Raw genomic sequence first — 12,835 nt, 5'->3', positions numbered from 1 at the left:
GTAGTGCACCAGGCTGCGAATGGATTGTTATTGGACTGGAGTTGCCGCCAAATCCCCGAAAACTTTCAAAACGGTTCGTGAGTGTCCACCGTAGTGTAACCGTATGTTTTGCCATTTCAAATCAGATTCAGGCTAAAGCTGTGTAATCAAACAGCACCTGTAACGCATACCGGGTGTTCGTACAACATGTTCGCCGCTAACTCGCGATGCTCCTTGGCGGTGCAAGCCGTGTAACGCTAGACGATATCATCATGACCAGTAGACACTGCGACAGCCACCAATAAATAAAACCAGAAATAGTCATCCTTCTTCTCCGATCGACGGAGATATTGCCGGTGCTAAGTGACCTTGACAGTGAAGTCCCATCATCCAGTGTTGCAAACAATGTTTCTGCTGCTTCTCGTGACGCTGATCGTGGTCGCCGGATCATGGGTTCTGGTGACGGTCTTGCGCAATCGATCCACCGTAGCCCGATTCCAGAAGCTATTTCCAAAATTCGTGTGCGTTCCTTCAGTTCCCATTCTTGGATCGGCGTACCTCTTCAAAGATGCAACACCGGCCGGAATCTTCAGAACTATAACAGGCTGGCATCAGGTGTACGGCCGCAACCTGATCAGACAGGGCCTGTTCAATAAACCGTCAGTCCAGATCTGCAATCCTGCAGTCATCGAACAAGTTTTGCAGGCGAAGACGATTGAGAAAACAATTGCCTACGACTTCATGAAGCCTTGGCTAGGATCTGGTTTGGTTGTGTCAACCGGTGCAAAGTGGGCAGAACGCCGGAAGGTCATTACGCCGACCTTTCACTTCAAGATTCTGGAGGACTTTCTCGTTATCATGAATCACCAGACGGACGTGCTGATCGAGAAGCTGGGGGCGCAGGTTGGTGGACCAGATTTCGATATCTACGAGCATGTCACATACTGCGCATTGGACATCATCTCCGAGTCAGCGATGGGTGTGAAGCTGAACACGCAGCATAATCCGCACACGGAATATGTCAAAGCAGTTAAAGAGTAAGTCCAACTGGGCTTTCTGATTGTCCCGCTCGAAATTCTGAATTGCTTTTATCAGACTTTCAGCCATCACCTTCAAGCGCCTGTTCTCTCTTGCGCGAGAGTACAAGTGGGTGTTCCGGCTCCAGGAAGCTTCGCGCCGACAAGACAAACTGATGAAGGTCATGCACGAGTTCGCACAGCAAGTAATCAGCGAGCGCAAGAAACAGCTGGAAGATGAACGCGAGCGTCAACGGGCTAACCAGAAGCTCGAGGAAACGGACGTCTATGGCAAAAGACGGATGACGCTTCTCGATCTGCTGCTAAACGTGACCATCGATGGCAAGCCATTATCTAACATCGACATTCGTGAGGAAGTGGATACGTTCATGGCTGCAGGACACGACACAACCACCTCGTGCATCAGCTTCGCTTGTTATCATCTCTCTCGTAACCCAGCGATTCAGCAGAAGGTTTATGAGGAAATTCAGAAAATTATTGGTCCTGATGCGGGCCGGATCGAGCTGACCAACAGTACGCTCCAAGACTTACGGTATCTGGATCAGGTGATTAAGGAAACGTTGCGCATGAACCCTTCGGTACCGATCATCGGACGCCGATCGGCCGGCGATATGACCATCGATGGTGTCCCGGTTCCCAAAGGAATGGAGTTTGGTGTTCTCATTTATGCGCTCCACAATGATCCGGAACTGTATCCAGAGCCAGAGCGCTTCGATCCGGAGCGATTCAGCGATGAGGCACAGGCTGCAAGGCCACCGTACAGCTACATCCCGTTCAGTGTTGGTGCGCGCAACTGTATCGGTCAGCGGTACGCTATGCTGGAGATTAAAACCATGCTGGTGAAGGTGCTGGCTAATTATAAACTGTTACCGTGCGAGGACAACAACAGGGCATTTCTTCAAGCGGATATCACGTTGAAGCCGGTCAATGGTGCGTTCGTGAAGGTTGTAAATCGTCACTAAACCAGTCAATGTGGGACGTTATCAGCTCGTTCTTAATGTATGCGGGGAGAATTTCACATCCCTCCGTTGGCTAATTCCTTCTTCCAGGCATCGATTGGCATTCTACATTTTAATCAACGCTACGCTTTATCTATTGAATGGAAATGGAGACATGAGTTGATAGGGATTACGTCAATGAGGGGACATGATATGTCTTATTTATCTCCCTTTGCCACTGAGGCGAATAAAAGTGTTATGGAATAAATTACTTTTTTCATTATAATTGTTAAAGATTTGTCATTTTATTTAAGTTTAGAAATACTTTACGAAAAATCTAATAGCTAGTGTTGGAAATGCGACTGGTATAAATGTTTTACGTGCTAAACATTCTGTTACATCACGTAATCAATAGCACCATGGCGTAACTATGGCAACTACCATCCGTCGCTAGGGATCATAGCAACGATAGCAAATATACGGCGCTGCACAACTCACCAGCAGACAGTCGTAAAAATGCTTAGACGATTCAAAATGCCCAATCTTATTGATAAAGCAACATGCTATGGTTAAATTACTTCAGAATGATCACTATCAGTATGGCCTTAATTCGCACTTTCATAAATGTGGAGATAAGACAGATCCCCGAAAACATGCGACACAATTCGTGGACGCACACCGTCACATAACCCTTGACCAAACTTGATGATATGCTTGCATCCAGCCAACCACCGTGTAAGCGCTCAACACATCTTCTACTATGCCGCGACCATCAACCTAGAACGCACACAAATGCGAGTCGCTGGAGTATATCATCATGTAACATGGGGACCGCGACGGCCAGTTTTTGAGAGCCGCGAGTGGCTTCAACATCGTCAGTGCGTGGCCACGTTTTGGGGCAAATTGATAGAGGGAGAGAGAGAGAGAGAGAGAGAGAGAGACAGTGATCGATCGTATTATTGTGTTAGAAGGAGACAGCACTGAGCCGGTACTAAGTGACCTTGACAGTGAAGCGGCGCTTCGCTTCAAAACATACCAGCCCCACCCAACAACAAGTGCTTGAAACAATGTTTCTGCTGCTTCTCGTGGCGCTGATCGTGATCGCCGGATCATGGGTTCTGGTGACGGTCTTGCGCAATCGAAACACCGTAGCCCGATTGCAGAAGCTGTTTCCAAGGTTTGGGTGTGTTCCGGCGATTCCTATTCTTGGATCGGCGCACCTTTTCAAAGACCCAACTCCGGCTGGTATCTTCAAAACATTCGTCGGATTCCATCGAGTTTACGGGCGCAACCTGATCACGCAGGGCCTGTTCAATAACCCATCGTTCCAGATTTGTGAGCCTGCAGTCATCGAGCAGGTGATGCAGGCGAAGACGATCGAAAAGACAATTATTTATGACTTCATGATGCCCTGGTTAGGATCGGGATTGGTTGTGTCAACCGGTGCAAAGTGGGCACAACGCCGTAAGGTCATTACGCCGACCTTTCACTTCAAGATTCTGGAGGACTTTCTCGTCATCATGAATCACCAGACGGACGTGCTGATCGAGAAGCTGGGGGCGCAGGTTGGTGGACCAGATTTCGATATTTACGAGCATGTCACATACTGCGCATTGGACATCATCTCCGAGTCAGCGATGGGTGTGAAGCTGAACACGCAGCATAATCCTCACGCGGAATATGTCGAAGCAGTTAAAGAGTAAGCACAATTACAGTTTGTGATGGGTGTGCAGGAGGATCTAAATCGTTTTTTCAGAATTTCAGACATCATCTTCAAGCGCCTGTTCTCTCTTGCGCGAGAGTACAAGTGGGTGTTCCGTTTCCAGAAGGCATCACGGCGGTAAGATGAATTAGTGAAGGTCGTGCACGACTTTGCACACCGCGTGATCAGCGAGCGCAAGAAACAGCTGGAAGATGAACGCGAGCGTCAACGGGCAAACCAGAAGCTCGAGGAAACGGACGTCTATGGGAAAAGACGGATGACGCTACTCGATCTGCTGCTAAACGTGACCATCGATGGCAAAGCGCTCTCTGACACCGACATTCGTGAGGAAGTGGATACATTCATGTTTGCCGGACACGATACAACGACCTCGTGTATCAGCTTTGCTTGCTACCATCTCTCTCGTAACCCAGCAGTCCAGCAGAAGGTTTATGAAGAAATTCAAGAAATCATTGGTCCTGATGCGGGCCGGATCGAGCTGACCAACAGTACGCTCCAAGACTTACGGTATCCGGATCAGGTGATTAAGGAAACGTTGCGCATGAACCCTTCGGTACCGATCATCGGACGCCGATCGGCCGGCGATATGACCATCGATGGTGTCCCGGTTCCCAAAGGAATGGAGTTTGGTGTTCTCATTTATGCGCTCCACAATGATCCGGAACTGTATCCAGAGCCAGAGCGCTTCGATCCGGAGCGATTCAGCGATGAGGCACAGGCTGCAAGGCCACCGTACAGCTACATCCCGTTCAGTGTTGGTGCGCGCAACTGTATCGGTCAGCGGTACGCTATGCTGGAGATTAAAACCATGCTGGTGAAGGTGCTGGCTAATTATAAACTGTTACCGTGCGAGGACAACAACCAGCTTCTTATCAAAACGGATATGACGCTGAAGCCGGTCAATGGTGCGTTCGTGAAGGTTGTGAAGCGTCACTAAACCGTCCATAAGAGATGCTTTTCCGACTGTATGCGTTGCTAAAAACTAACAACATTGCTACGGTTGCATGTATCTTCGGTTTCATGGGGATTACAAACACCATATCTTGTTTGTTCTCGATAAACCTCATACTTAAAATGCACCAGGCATCTCAATGAGCTCTTCTACGATACTTTTTAAACAATCCTTAGTACTTAGGCTAGACTGTTCTGGCCGGGATTTACATCCTTCCTCTAGCAATCGGCTGGCCATATAAGCTACAATTAAAGCCAGGGTCCTCGGTTGGTGCAGATGTATGTTTGTAATTCATCACTAGTATCATAAACAGCTGTAATCCCTCCGATATCGTTCTACGTAGTATACGAAACGTAAAGAAAGCAGAAGGGTGTCTTTATTAACCATTACTTTAATAAGCCCAGACGATGTAGAGTGAACAACAAATTGGAAGTAATTATGTTTTATGACATTATTCTTCTAGTTCTGTTGTTGTATGCTATTTCGGGAATAATTAACGAAATCGAATATTAATTCAAATGATTGTTTTGAAGATGCACCGTTATAGAAATATATGTTTTTCATAATAAAATCATATGTTTAAGTAACCACAAGATTGAACTTTTTAGAAAAAATAAGTTCCCATTGATTTTTTCTATGAAAGCCAACTATTTTTATCCTGATTTTATTTGATTGCTTGATTAATATCCTGATCGAAAAGTAGATCATTCAACATGCCCTGCCTTCTTGGTAGTGCACCAGGCTGCGAATGGATTGTTATTGGACTGGAGTTGCCGCCAAATCCCCGAAAACTTTCAAAACGGTTCGTGAGTGTCCACCGTAGTGTAACCGTATGTTTTGCCATTTCAAATCAGATTCAGGCTAAAGCTGTGTAATCAAACAGCACCTGTAACGCATACCGGGTGTTCGTACAACATGTTCGCCGCTAACTCGCGATGCTCCTTGGCGGTGCAAGCCGTGTAACGCTAGACGATATCATCATGACCAGTAGACACTGCGACAGCCACCAATAAATAAAACCAGAAATAGTCATCCTTCTTCTCCGATCGACGGAGATATTGCCGGTGCTAAGTGACCTTGACAGTGAAGTCCCATCATCCAGTGTTGCAAACAATGTTTCTGCTGCTTCTCGTGACGCTGATCGTGGTCGCCGGATCATGGGTTCTGGTGACGGTCTTGCGCAATCGATCCACCGTAGCCCGATTCCAGAAGCTATTTCCAAAATTCGTGTGCGTTCCTTCAGTTCCCATTCTTGGATCGGCGTACCTCTTCAAAGATGCAACACCGGCCGGAATCTTCAGAACTATAACAGGCTGGCATCAGGTGTACGGCCGCAACCTGATCAGACAGGGCCTGTTCAATAAACCGTCAGTCCAGATCTGCAATCCTGCAGTCATCGAACAAGTTTTGCAGGCGAAGACGATTGAGAAAACAATTGCCTACGACTTCATGAAGCCTTGGCTAGGATCTGGTTTGGTTGTGTCAACCGGTGCAAAGTGGGCAGAACGCCGGAAGGTCATTACGCCGACCTTTCACTTCAAGATTCTGGAGGACTTTCTCGTCATCATGAATCACCAGACGGACGTGCTGATCGAGAAGCTGGGGGCGCAGGTTGGTGGACCAGATTTCGATATCTACGAGCATGTCACATACTGCGCATTGGACATCATCTCCGAGTCAGCGATGGGTGTGAAGCTGAACACGCAGCATAATCCGCACACGGAATATGTCAAAGCAGTTAAAGAGTAAGTCCAACTGGGCTTTCTGATTGTCCCGCTCGAAATTCTGAATTGCTTTTATCAGACTTTCAGCCATCACCTTCAAGCGCCTGTTCTCTCTTGCGCGAGAGTACAAGTGGGTGTTCCGGCTCCAGGAAGCTTCGCGCCGACAAGACAAACTGATGAAGGTCATGCACGAGTTCGCACAGCAAGTAATCAGCGAGCGCAAGAAACAGCTGGAAGATGAACGCGAGCGTCAACGGGCTAACCAGAAGCTCGAGGAAACGGACGTCTATGGCAAAAGACGGATGACGCTTCTCGATCTGCTGCTAAACGTGACCATCGATGGCAAGCCATTATCTAACATCGACATTCGTGAGGAAGTGGATACGTTCATGGCTGCAGGACACGACACAACCACCTCGTGCATCAGCTTCGCTTGTTATCATCTCTCTCGTAACCCAGCGATTCAGCAGAAGGTTTATGAGGAAATTCAGAAAATTATTGGTCCTGATGCGGGCCGGATCGAGCTGACCAACAGTACGCTCCAAGACTTACGGTATCTGGATCAGGTGATTAAGGAAACGTTGCGCATGAACCCTTCGGTACCGATCATCGGACGCCGATCGGCCGGCGATATGACCATCGATGGTGTCCCGGTTCCCAAAGGAATGGAGTTTGGTGTTCTCATTTATGCGCTCCACAATGATCCGGAACTGTATCCAGAGCCAGAGCGCTTCGATCCGGAGCGATTCAGCGATGAGGCACAGGCTGCAAGGCCACCGTACAGCTACATCCCGTTCAGTGTTGGTGCGCGCAACTGTATCGGTCAGCGGTACGCTATGCTGGAGATTAAAACCATGCTGGTGAAGGTGCTGGCTAATTATAAACTGTTACCGTGCGAGGACAACAACAGGGCATTTCTTCAAGCGGATATCACGTTGAAGCCGGTCAATGGTGCGTTCGTGAAGGTTGTAAATCGTCACTAAACCAGTCAATGTGGGACGTTATCAGCTCGTTCTTAATGTATGCGGGGAGAATTTCACATCCCTCCGTTGGCTAATTCCTTCTTCCAGGCATCGATTGGCATTCTACATTTTAATCAACGCTACGCTTTATCTATTGAATGGAAATGGAGACATGAGTTGATAGGGATTACGTCAATGAGGGGACATGATATGTCTTATTTATCTCCCTTTGCCACTGAGGCGAATAAAAGTGTTATGGAATAAATTACTTTTTTCATTATAATTGTTAAAGATTTGTCATTTTATTTAAGTTTAGAAATACTTTACGAAAAATCTAATAGCTAGTGTTGGAAATGCGACTGGTATAAATGTTTTACGTGCTAAACATTCTGTTACATCACGTAATCAATAGCACCATGGCGTAACTATGGCAACTACCATCCGTCGCTAGGGATCATAGCAACGATAGCAAATATACGGCGCTGCACAACTCACCAGCAGACAGTCGTAAAAATGCTTAGACGATTCAAAATGCCCAATCTTATTGATAAAGCAACATGCTATGGTTAAATTACTTCAGAATGATCACTATCAGTATGGCCTTAATTCGCACTTTCATAAATGTGGAGATAAGACAGATCCCCGAAAACATGCGACACAATTCGTGGACGCACACCGTCACATAACCCTTGACCAAACTTGATGATATGCTTGCATCCAGCCAACCACCGTGTAAGCGCTCAACACATCTTCTACTATGCCGCGACCATCAACCTAGAACGCACACAAATGCGAGTCGCTGGAGTATATCATCATGTAACATGGGGACCGCGACGGCCAGTTTTTGAGAGCCGCGAGTGGCTTCAACATCGTCAGTGCGTGGCCACGTTTTGGGGCAAATTGATAGAGGGAGAGAGAGAGAGAGAGAGAGAGAGAGAGAGAGAGAGAGACAGTGATCGATCGTATTATTGTGTTAGAAGGAGACAGCACTGAGCCGGTACTAAGTGACCTTGACAGTGAAGCGGCGCTTCGCTTCAAAACATACCAGCCCCACCCAACAACAAGTGCTTGAAACAATGTTTCTGCTGCTTCTCGTGGCGCTGATCGTGATCGCCGGATCATGGGTTCTGGTGACGGTCTTGCGCAATCGAAACACCGTAGCCCGATTGCAGAAGCTGTTTCCAAGGTTTGGGTGTGTTCCGGCGATTCCTATTCTTGGATCGGCGCACCTTTTCAAAGACCCAACTCCGGCTGGTATCTTCAAAACATTCGTCGGATTCCATCGAGTTTACGGGCGCAACCTGATCACGCAGGGCCTGTTCAATAACCCATCGTTCCAGATTTGTGAGCCTGCAGTCATCGAGCAGGTGATGCAGGCGAAGACGATCGAAAAGACAATTATTTATGACTTCATGATGCCCTGGTTAGGATCGGGATTGGTTGTGTCAACCGGTGCAAAGTGGGCACAACGCCGTAAGGTCATTACGCCGACCTTTCACTTCAAGATTCTGGAGGACTTTCTCGTCATCATGAATCACCAGACGGACGTGCTGATCGAGAAGCTGGGGGCGCAGGTTGGTGGACCAGATTTCGATATTTACGAGCATGTCACATACTGCGCATTGGACATCATCTCCGAGTCAGCGATGGGTGTGAAGCTGAACACGCAGCATAATCCTCACGCGGAATATGTCGAAGCAGTTAAAGAGTAAGCACAATTACAGTTTGTGATGGGTGTGCAGGAGGATCTAAATCGTTTTTTCAGAATTTCAGACATCATCTTCAAGCGCCTGTTCTCTCTTGCGCGAGAGTACAAGTGGGTGTTCCGTTTCCAGAAGGCATCACGGCGGCAAGATGAATTAGTGAAGGTCGTGCACGACTTTGCACACCGCGTGATCAGCGAGCGCAAGAAACAGCTGGAAGATGAACGCGAGCGTCAACGGGCAAACCAGAAGCTCGAGGAAACGGACGTCTATGGGAAAAGACGGATGACGCTACTCGATCTGCTGCTAAACGTGACCATCGATGGCAAAGCGCTCTCTGACACCGACATTCGTGAGGAAGTGGATACATTCATGTTTGCCGGACACGATACAACGACCTCGTGTATCAGCTTTGCTTGCTACCATCTCTCTCGTAACCCAGCAGTCCAGCAGAAGGTTTATGAAGAAATTCAAGAAATCATTGGTCCTGATGCGGGCCGGATCGAGCTGACCAACAGTACGCTCCAAGACTTACGGTATCTGGATCAGGTGATTAAGGAAACGTTGCGCATGAACCCTTCGGTACCGATCATCGGACGCCGATCGGCCGGCGATATGACCATCGATGGTGTCCCGGTTCCCAAAGGAATGGAGTTTGGTGTTCTCATTTATGCGCTCCACAATGATCCGGAACTGTATCCAGAGCCAGAGCGCTTCGATCCGGAGCGATTCAGCGATGAGGCACAGGCTGCAAGGCCACCGTACAGCTACATCCCGTTCAGTGTTGGTGCGCGCAACTGTATCGGTCAGCGGTACGCTATGCTGGAGATTAAAACCATGCTGGTGAAGGTGCTGGCCAATTATAAGCTGCTACCGTGCGAGGACAACAACCAACTTCTTATCAAAACGGATATGACGCTGAAGCCGATTAATGGGGCGTTCGTGAAGATAGTAAACCGTCACTAAACCTTCCATTAGAGGTGCTTATCAGCTACTAAAAACTCGCCATTCCTCCAGTGGTGTGTCGATCTATTTCGAGGAGATTACGAATACTAGTTTATGGTGGAAGTATTTATGATTTTCAGTTGATCCAAGCTTGCAGTAGACCAAAAAAATAAAAAATTTAAAAAGTTAATAAAAACAAAACCTTCCGCTCCGGCTCCACGAGAGATCCCATAAACCGATTGATTTTATATCCACGTCTTCCACGTCCGTCCACGTCAAGTGCACTGTGACACTGAACAACTACTACCTCTCTTAAATGCTCTTGATCAACGTTTTGGATTGATTATTGAGAAATAAAAAACGGGCCAAGAGGTCCAACGTGATTAAACACATCCGATGCCACTGACCGTGCCCCCAATATTGTCCCAAAACGAGAACCAAATTGATTAAACATTCGCTGGAAAGCAATCCAGGTCTTTGTTCCTGATAACCCTGTCGTCTTTTAACGATCCGTGTCGCAACGCAAGAACAACGACTACGCCACTGGCAATACTGGTGCGGCAATGCAACAGTTGGGCTTAAGAGGTCTCGGTGTACAGACGCACTTGAAATTGTACTTGAAATGGTGCTGCTCCATTCGGTGCTAGTGTTCGGGCTAGCTGTCCTGCTATTCGTCTCCCTGAGGGTGTTCAGGAATCGTGCCCGAGTGGCCAGACTCCTGAAACGGTTGCCTGCATTCAAGCCACTGCCTGCGATACCGCTGCTCGGGAGTGCCCTTCTGTTCAAGGATACCTCTCCGGATGGTGTACTGCGTACACTGGTGGACTGCCAGCGTCGGTACGGCAAGAATCTGTTGTTGCAGGAGCTGTGCAATGACTTCAAGCTGCTGGTCAGTGAGCCCCGTGTCGTAGAACAGATAATCCAAGCGAAAACCATCCAGAAGGCACCGTTCTACGCATTCCTGAAGCCATGGCTGGGCATGAGCACCGTGGTGTCGAGTGGCCAGCAGTGGAGCAACCGGCGGAAGGTGATCAATCCGGCGTTCCACTACAAAATGCTAGAAGACTTCCTGGACGTCATGGTGGCGCAGACGGATGTGTTGATCGCAAAGCTGGCAACCCACGTCGGTGGCGAAGATTTCGACGTCTATCTGCCGCTGCGATACTGCACGATGGACATTATCAGTGAGACGGCGATGGGCGTCCAGCTACACTGCCAATCGAATCCAACCGGCCAGTTTATTGCCGCTACGGAGGAGTAAGTACCCTGAGGCACAATCACAGGTCACACCCTCTTTTGATGATAACATTTAATGATTTTCTTCTTTCGTTGCCCGTTCGAACAGGATAATCGACCTGGTACACAAACGAGTGTTCGATCCGGTACGCGGCCACACGTGGGTCTATCCGTTTACTCACGCAGGGCGTCGAACGAAACATACGGCGGAGGTGCTGCATAACTTCACCAACTCCGTCATACGTGAACGACGCCAGTATCTTCTCGATCTAGCAAGCAAGCATGGTGGTGAAGGAACGGAGAAACCAGTACACAAAATGACCTTCCTGGACCTGCTGCTTGAAACGCGAATCGACGGGAAGCCCCTACCGGAGGATGATATCCGTGGCGAGGTGAACACGTTCATGTTTGCTGGCCACGAAACGACCACTTCCTGCCTTAGCTTTGTGCTCTACTACCTGTCCCGGTATCCCGAGGTTCAGCAAAAGGTTTACGATGAAATTAAAACGATCTACGGTACCGAGGTGGGCGATCTGCGGAATGCCCGGTTAACTTATGCCTCCTCCCAGGAGCTCCGGTACCTGGAGATGGTTATCAAGGAAACCCTTCGCCTGAACCCTTCGGCACCGATGATTGGCCGGAGCTCGTGTGGCGATATGGTTATCGATGGTGTCACACTACCGGCCGGTACGGAGGTGTTGATTCAAATCTACCAAATGCAAACCGATCCGGACAGTTTCCCCGAACCGGACAGGTTCATCCCGGAGCGTTTCGCCGAAAGCGCAAGTGGCGAAGATTCCGGATATGGGCGCATTATTCCGTACAGCTTCATACCGTTTAGTGCTGGTAGCCGGTCCTGCATTGGCCAGCGGTATGCGATGCTGGAAATGAAAACGGTTTTGGTGAAACTGCTAACCAACTACCGCGTGGTGGCCAGCTCGGCAAACCAGGACATACGCGTAAAAGCCGACCTAACGCTGAAACCATACGGTGGGGCTTTCATTAAATTAGTTGAAAGATTCAATTAAATAGAATGGCTCGGTGGATGTACGCTGAAATAGAAAAACTGGAAATAAAGCCGAGGTCTAAAACGCGTGAACAAAATGCGATGTATGTACAGCGTCTCCATTAGTTTTATGGACAAAATCAAATACAGACAGACACCACCATATGCTACACGTTAGATGCTGGTTCGTGCTTGTGCGAGATGGTCAATTTCGGAGCCATGGTAATCACCGGCATGTGTACATCAAGTGCAGACATATCGTTATGTTTCCGTGTCTCCTTGAAATAGATCCGATATGGTCTGACCACAAGCTGCAGCCTTCGCCATGGCGCGTATGGACAACCACATGAGGACGTTTGTTAAATTGATATCTTGCCATCTTGGCTTTATGATTCATCTGTTTGCATCGAGCGTTTGAGGGAGGTTTACTTTAGCCAACGAACCACATAATAGAGGGAAAACATAAAATTGTTGATTAAGAATTGAAATTTGTTTGAACATCTCGTGCTGGTCTGGTGAGTACGCTTTCGTATAGCTTGGTCAACCAGAGAGTAGAGACAGATGAATAATTTCAAAATATGATAAGCTTAGTTTAGTTCGATATGGTTACACGCGCTCATTCATTCAAAG

At 48.1% G+C, this 12,835-nt stretch overlaps 4 protein-coding genes across 4 annotated transcripts; all 4 read left to right on the top strand.

Moving 5' to 3' along the window:
* Positions 1-384: 384 nt before the first annotated feature.
* Positions 385-1,979, top strand: LOC126573244 (cytochrome P450 4d2-like). The gene is made up of 2 exons (XM_050233211.1): positions 385-1,016; positions 1,075-1,979. The coding sequence occupies exons 1-2, from the start codon at positions 385-387 to the stop codon at positions 1,976-1,978; spliced, it is 1,536 nt and encodes a 511-aa protein (XP_050089168.1). The 3' UTR covers position 1,979.
* An 864-nt stretch (positions 1,980-2,843) lies between these two features.
* LOC126573240 (cytochrome P450 4d2-like) lies at positions 2,844-5,222 on the top strand. The gene is given in 2 exon segments (XM_050233209.1): positions 2,844-3,653; positions 3,711-5,222. Coding segments are annotated over 2 exon segments (1,536 nt in total). The 5' UTR covers positions 2,844-3,021; the 3' UTR covers positions 4,615-5,222.
* A 520-nt stretch (positions 5,223-5,742) lies between these two features.
* Positions 5,743-7,337, top strand: LOC126573243 (cytochrome P450 4d2-like). The gene is made up of 2 exons (XM_050233210.1): positions 5,743-6,374; positions 6,433-7,337. Exons 1-2 carry the CDS (start codon positions 5,743-5,745, stop codon positions 7,334-7,336), a joined length of 1,536 nt encoding a protein of 511 aa, XP_050089167.1. The 3' UTR covers position 7,337.
* Positions 7,338-8,171: 834 nt separating this feature from the next.
* On the top strand, positions 8,172-12,227 carry LOC126572330 (uncharacterized). The gene is made up of 4 exons (XM_050231553.1): positions 8,172-9,023; positions 9,081-9,982; positions 10,611-11,220; positions 11,309-12,227. Exons 1-4 carry the CDS (start codon positions 8,392-8,394, stop codon positions 12,225-12,227), a joined length of 3,063 nt encoding a protein of 1,020 aa, XP_050087510.1. The 5' UTR covers positions 8,172-8,391.
* Positions 12,228-12,835: the final 608 nt, after the last annotated feature.

Source organism: Anopheles aquasalis, chromosome 2, assembly GCF_943734665.1.
Source record: "Anopheles aquasalis chromosome 2, idAnoAquaMG_Q_19, whole genome shotgun sequence".
NCBI lineage: Eukaryota > Metazoa > Arthropoda > Insecta > Diptera > Culicidae > Anopheles > Anopheles aquasalis.
Note: the sequence above shows the minus strand (reverse complement) of the source record. Positions and strands in the feature narration are given on the sequence as shown.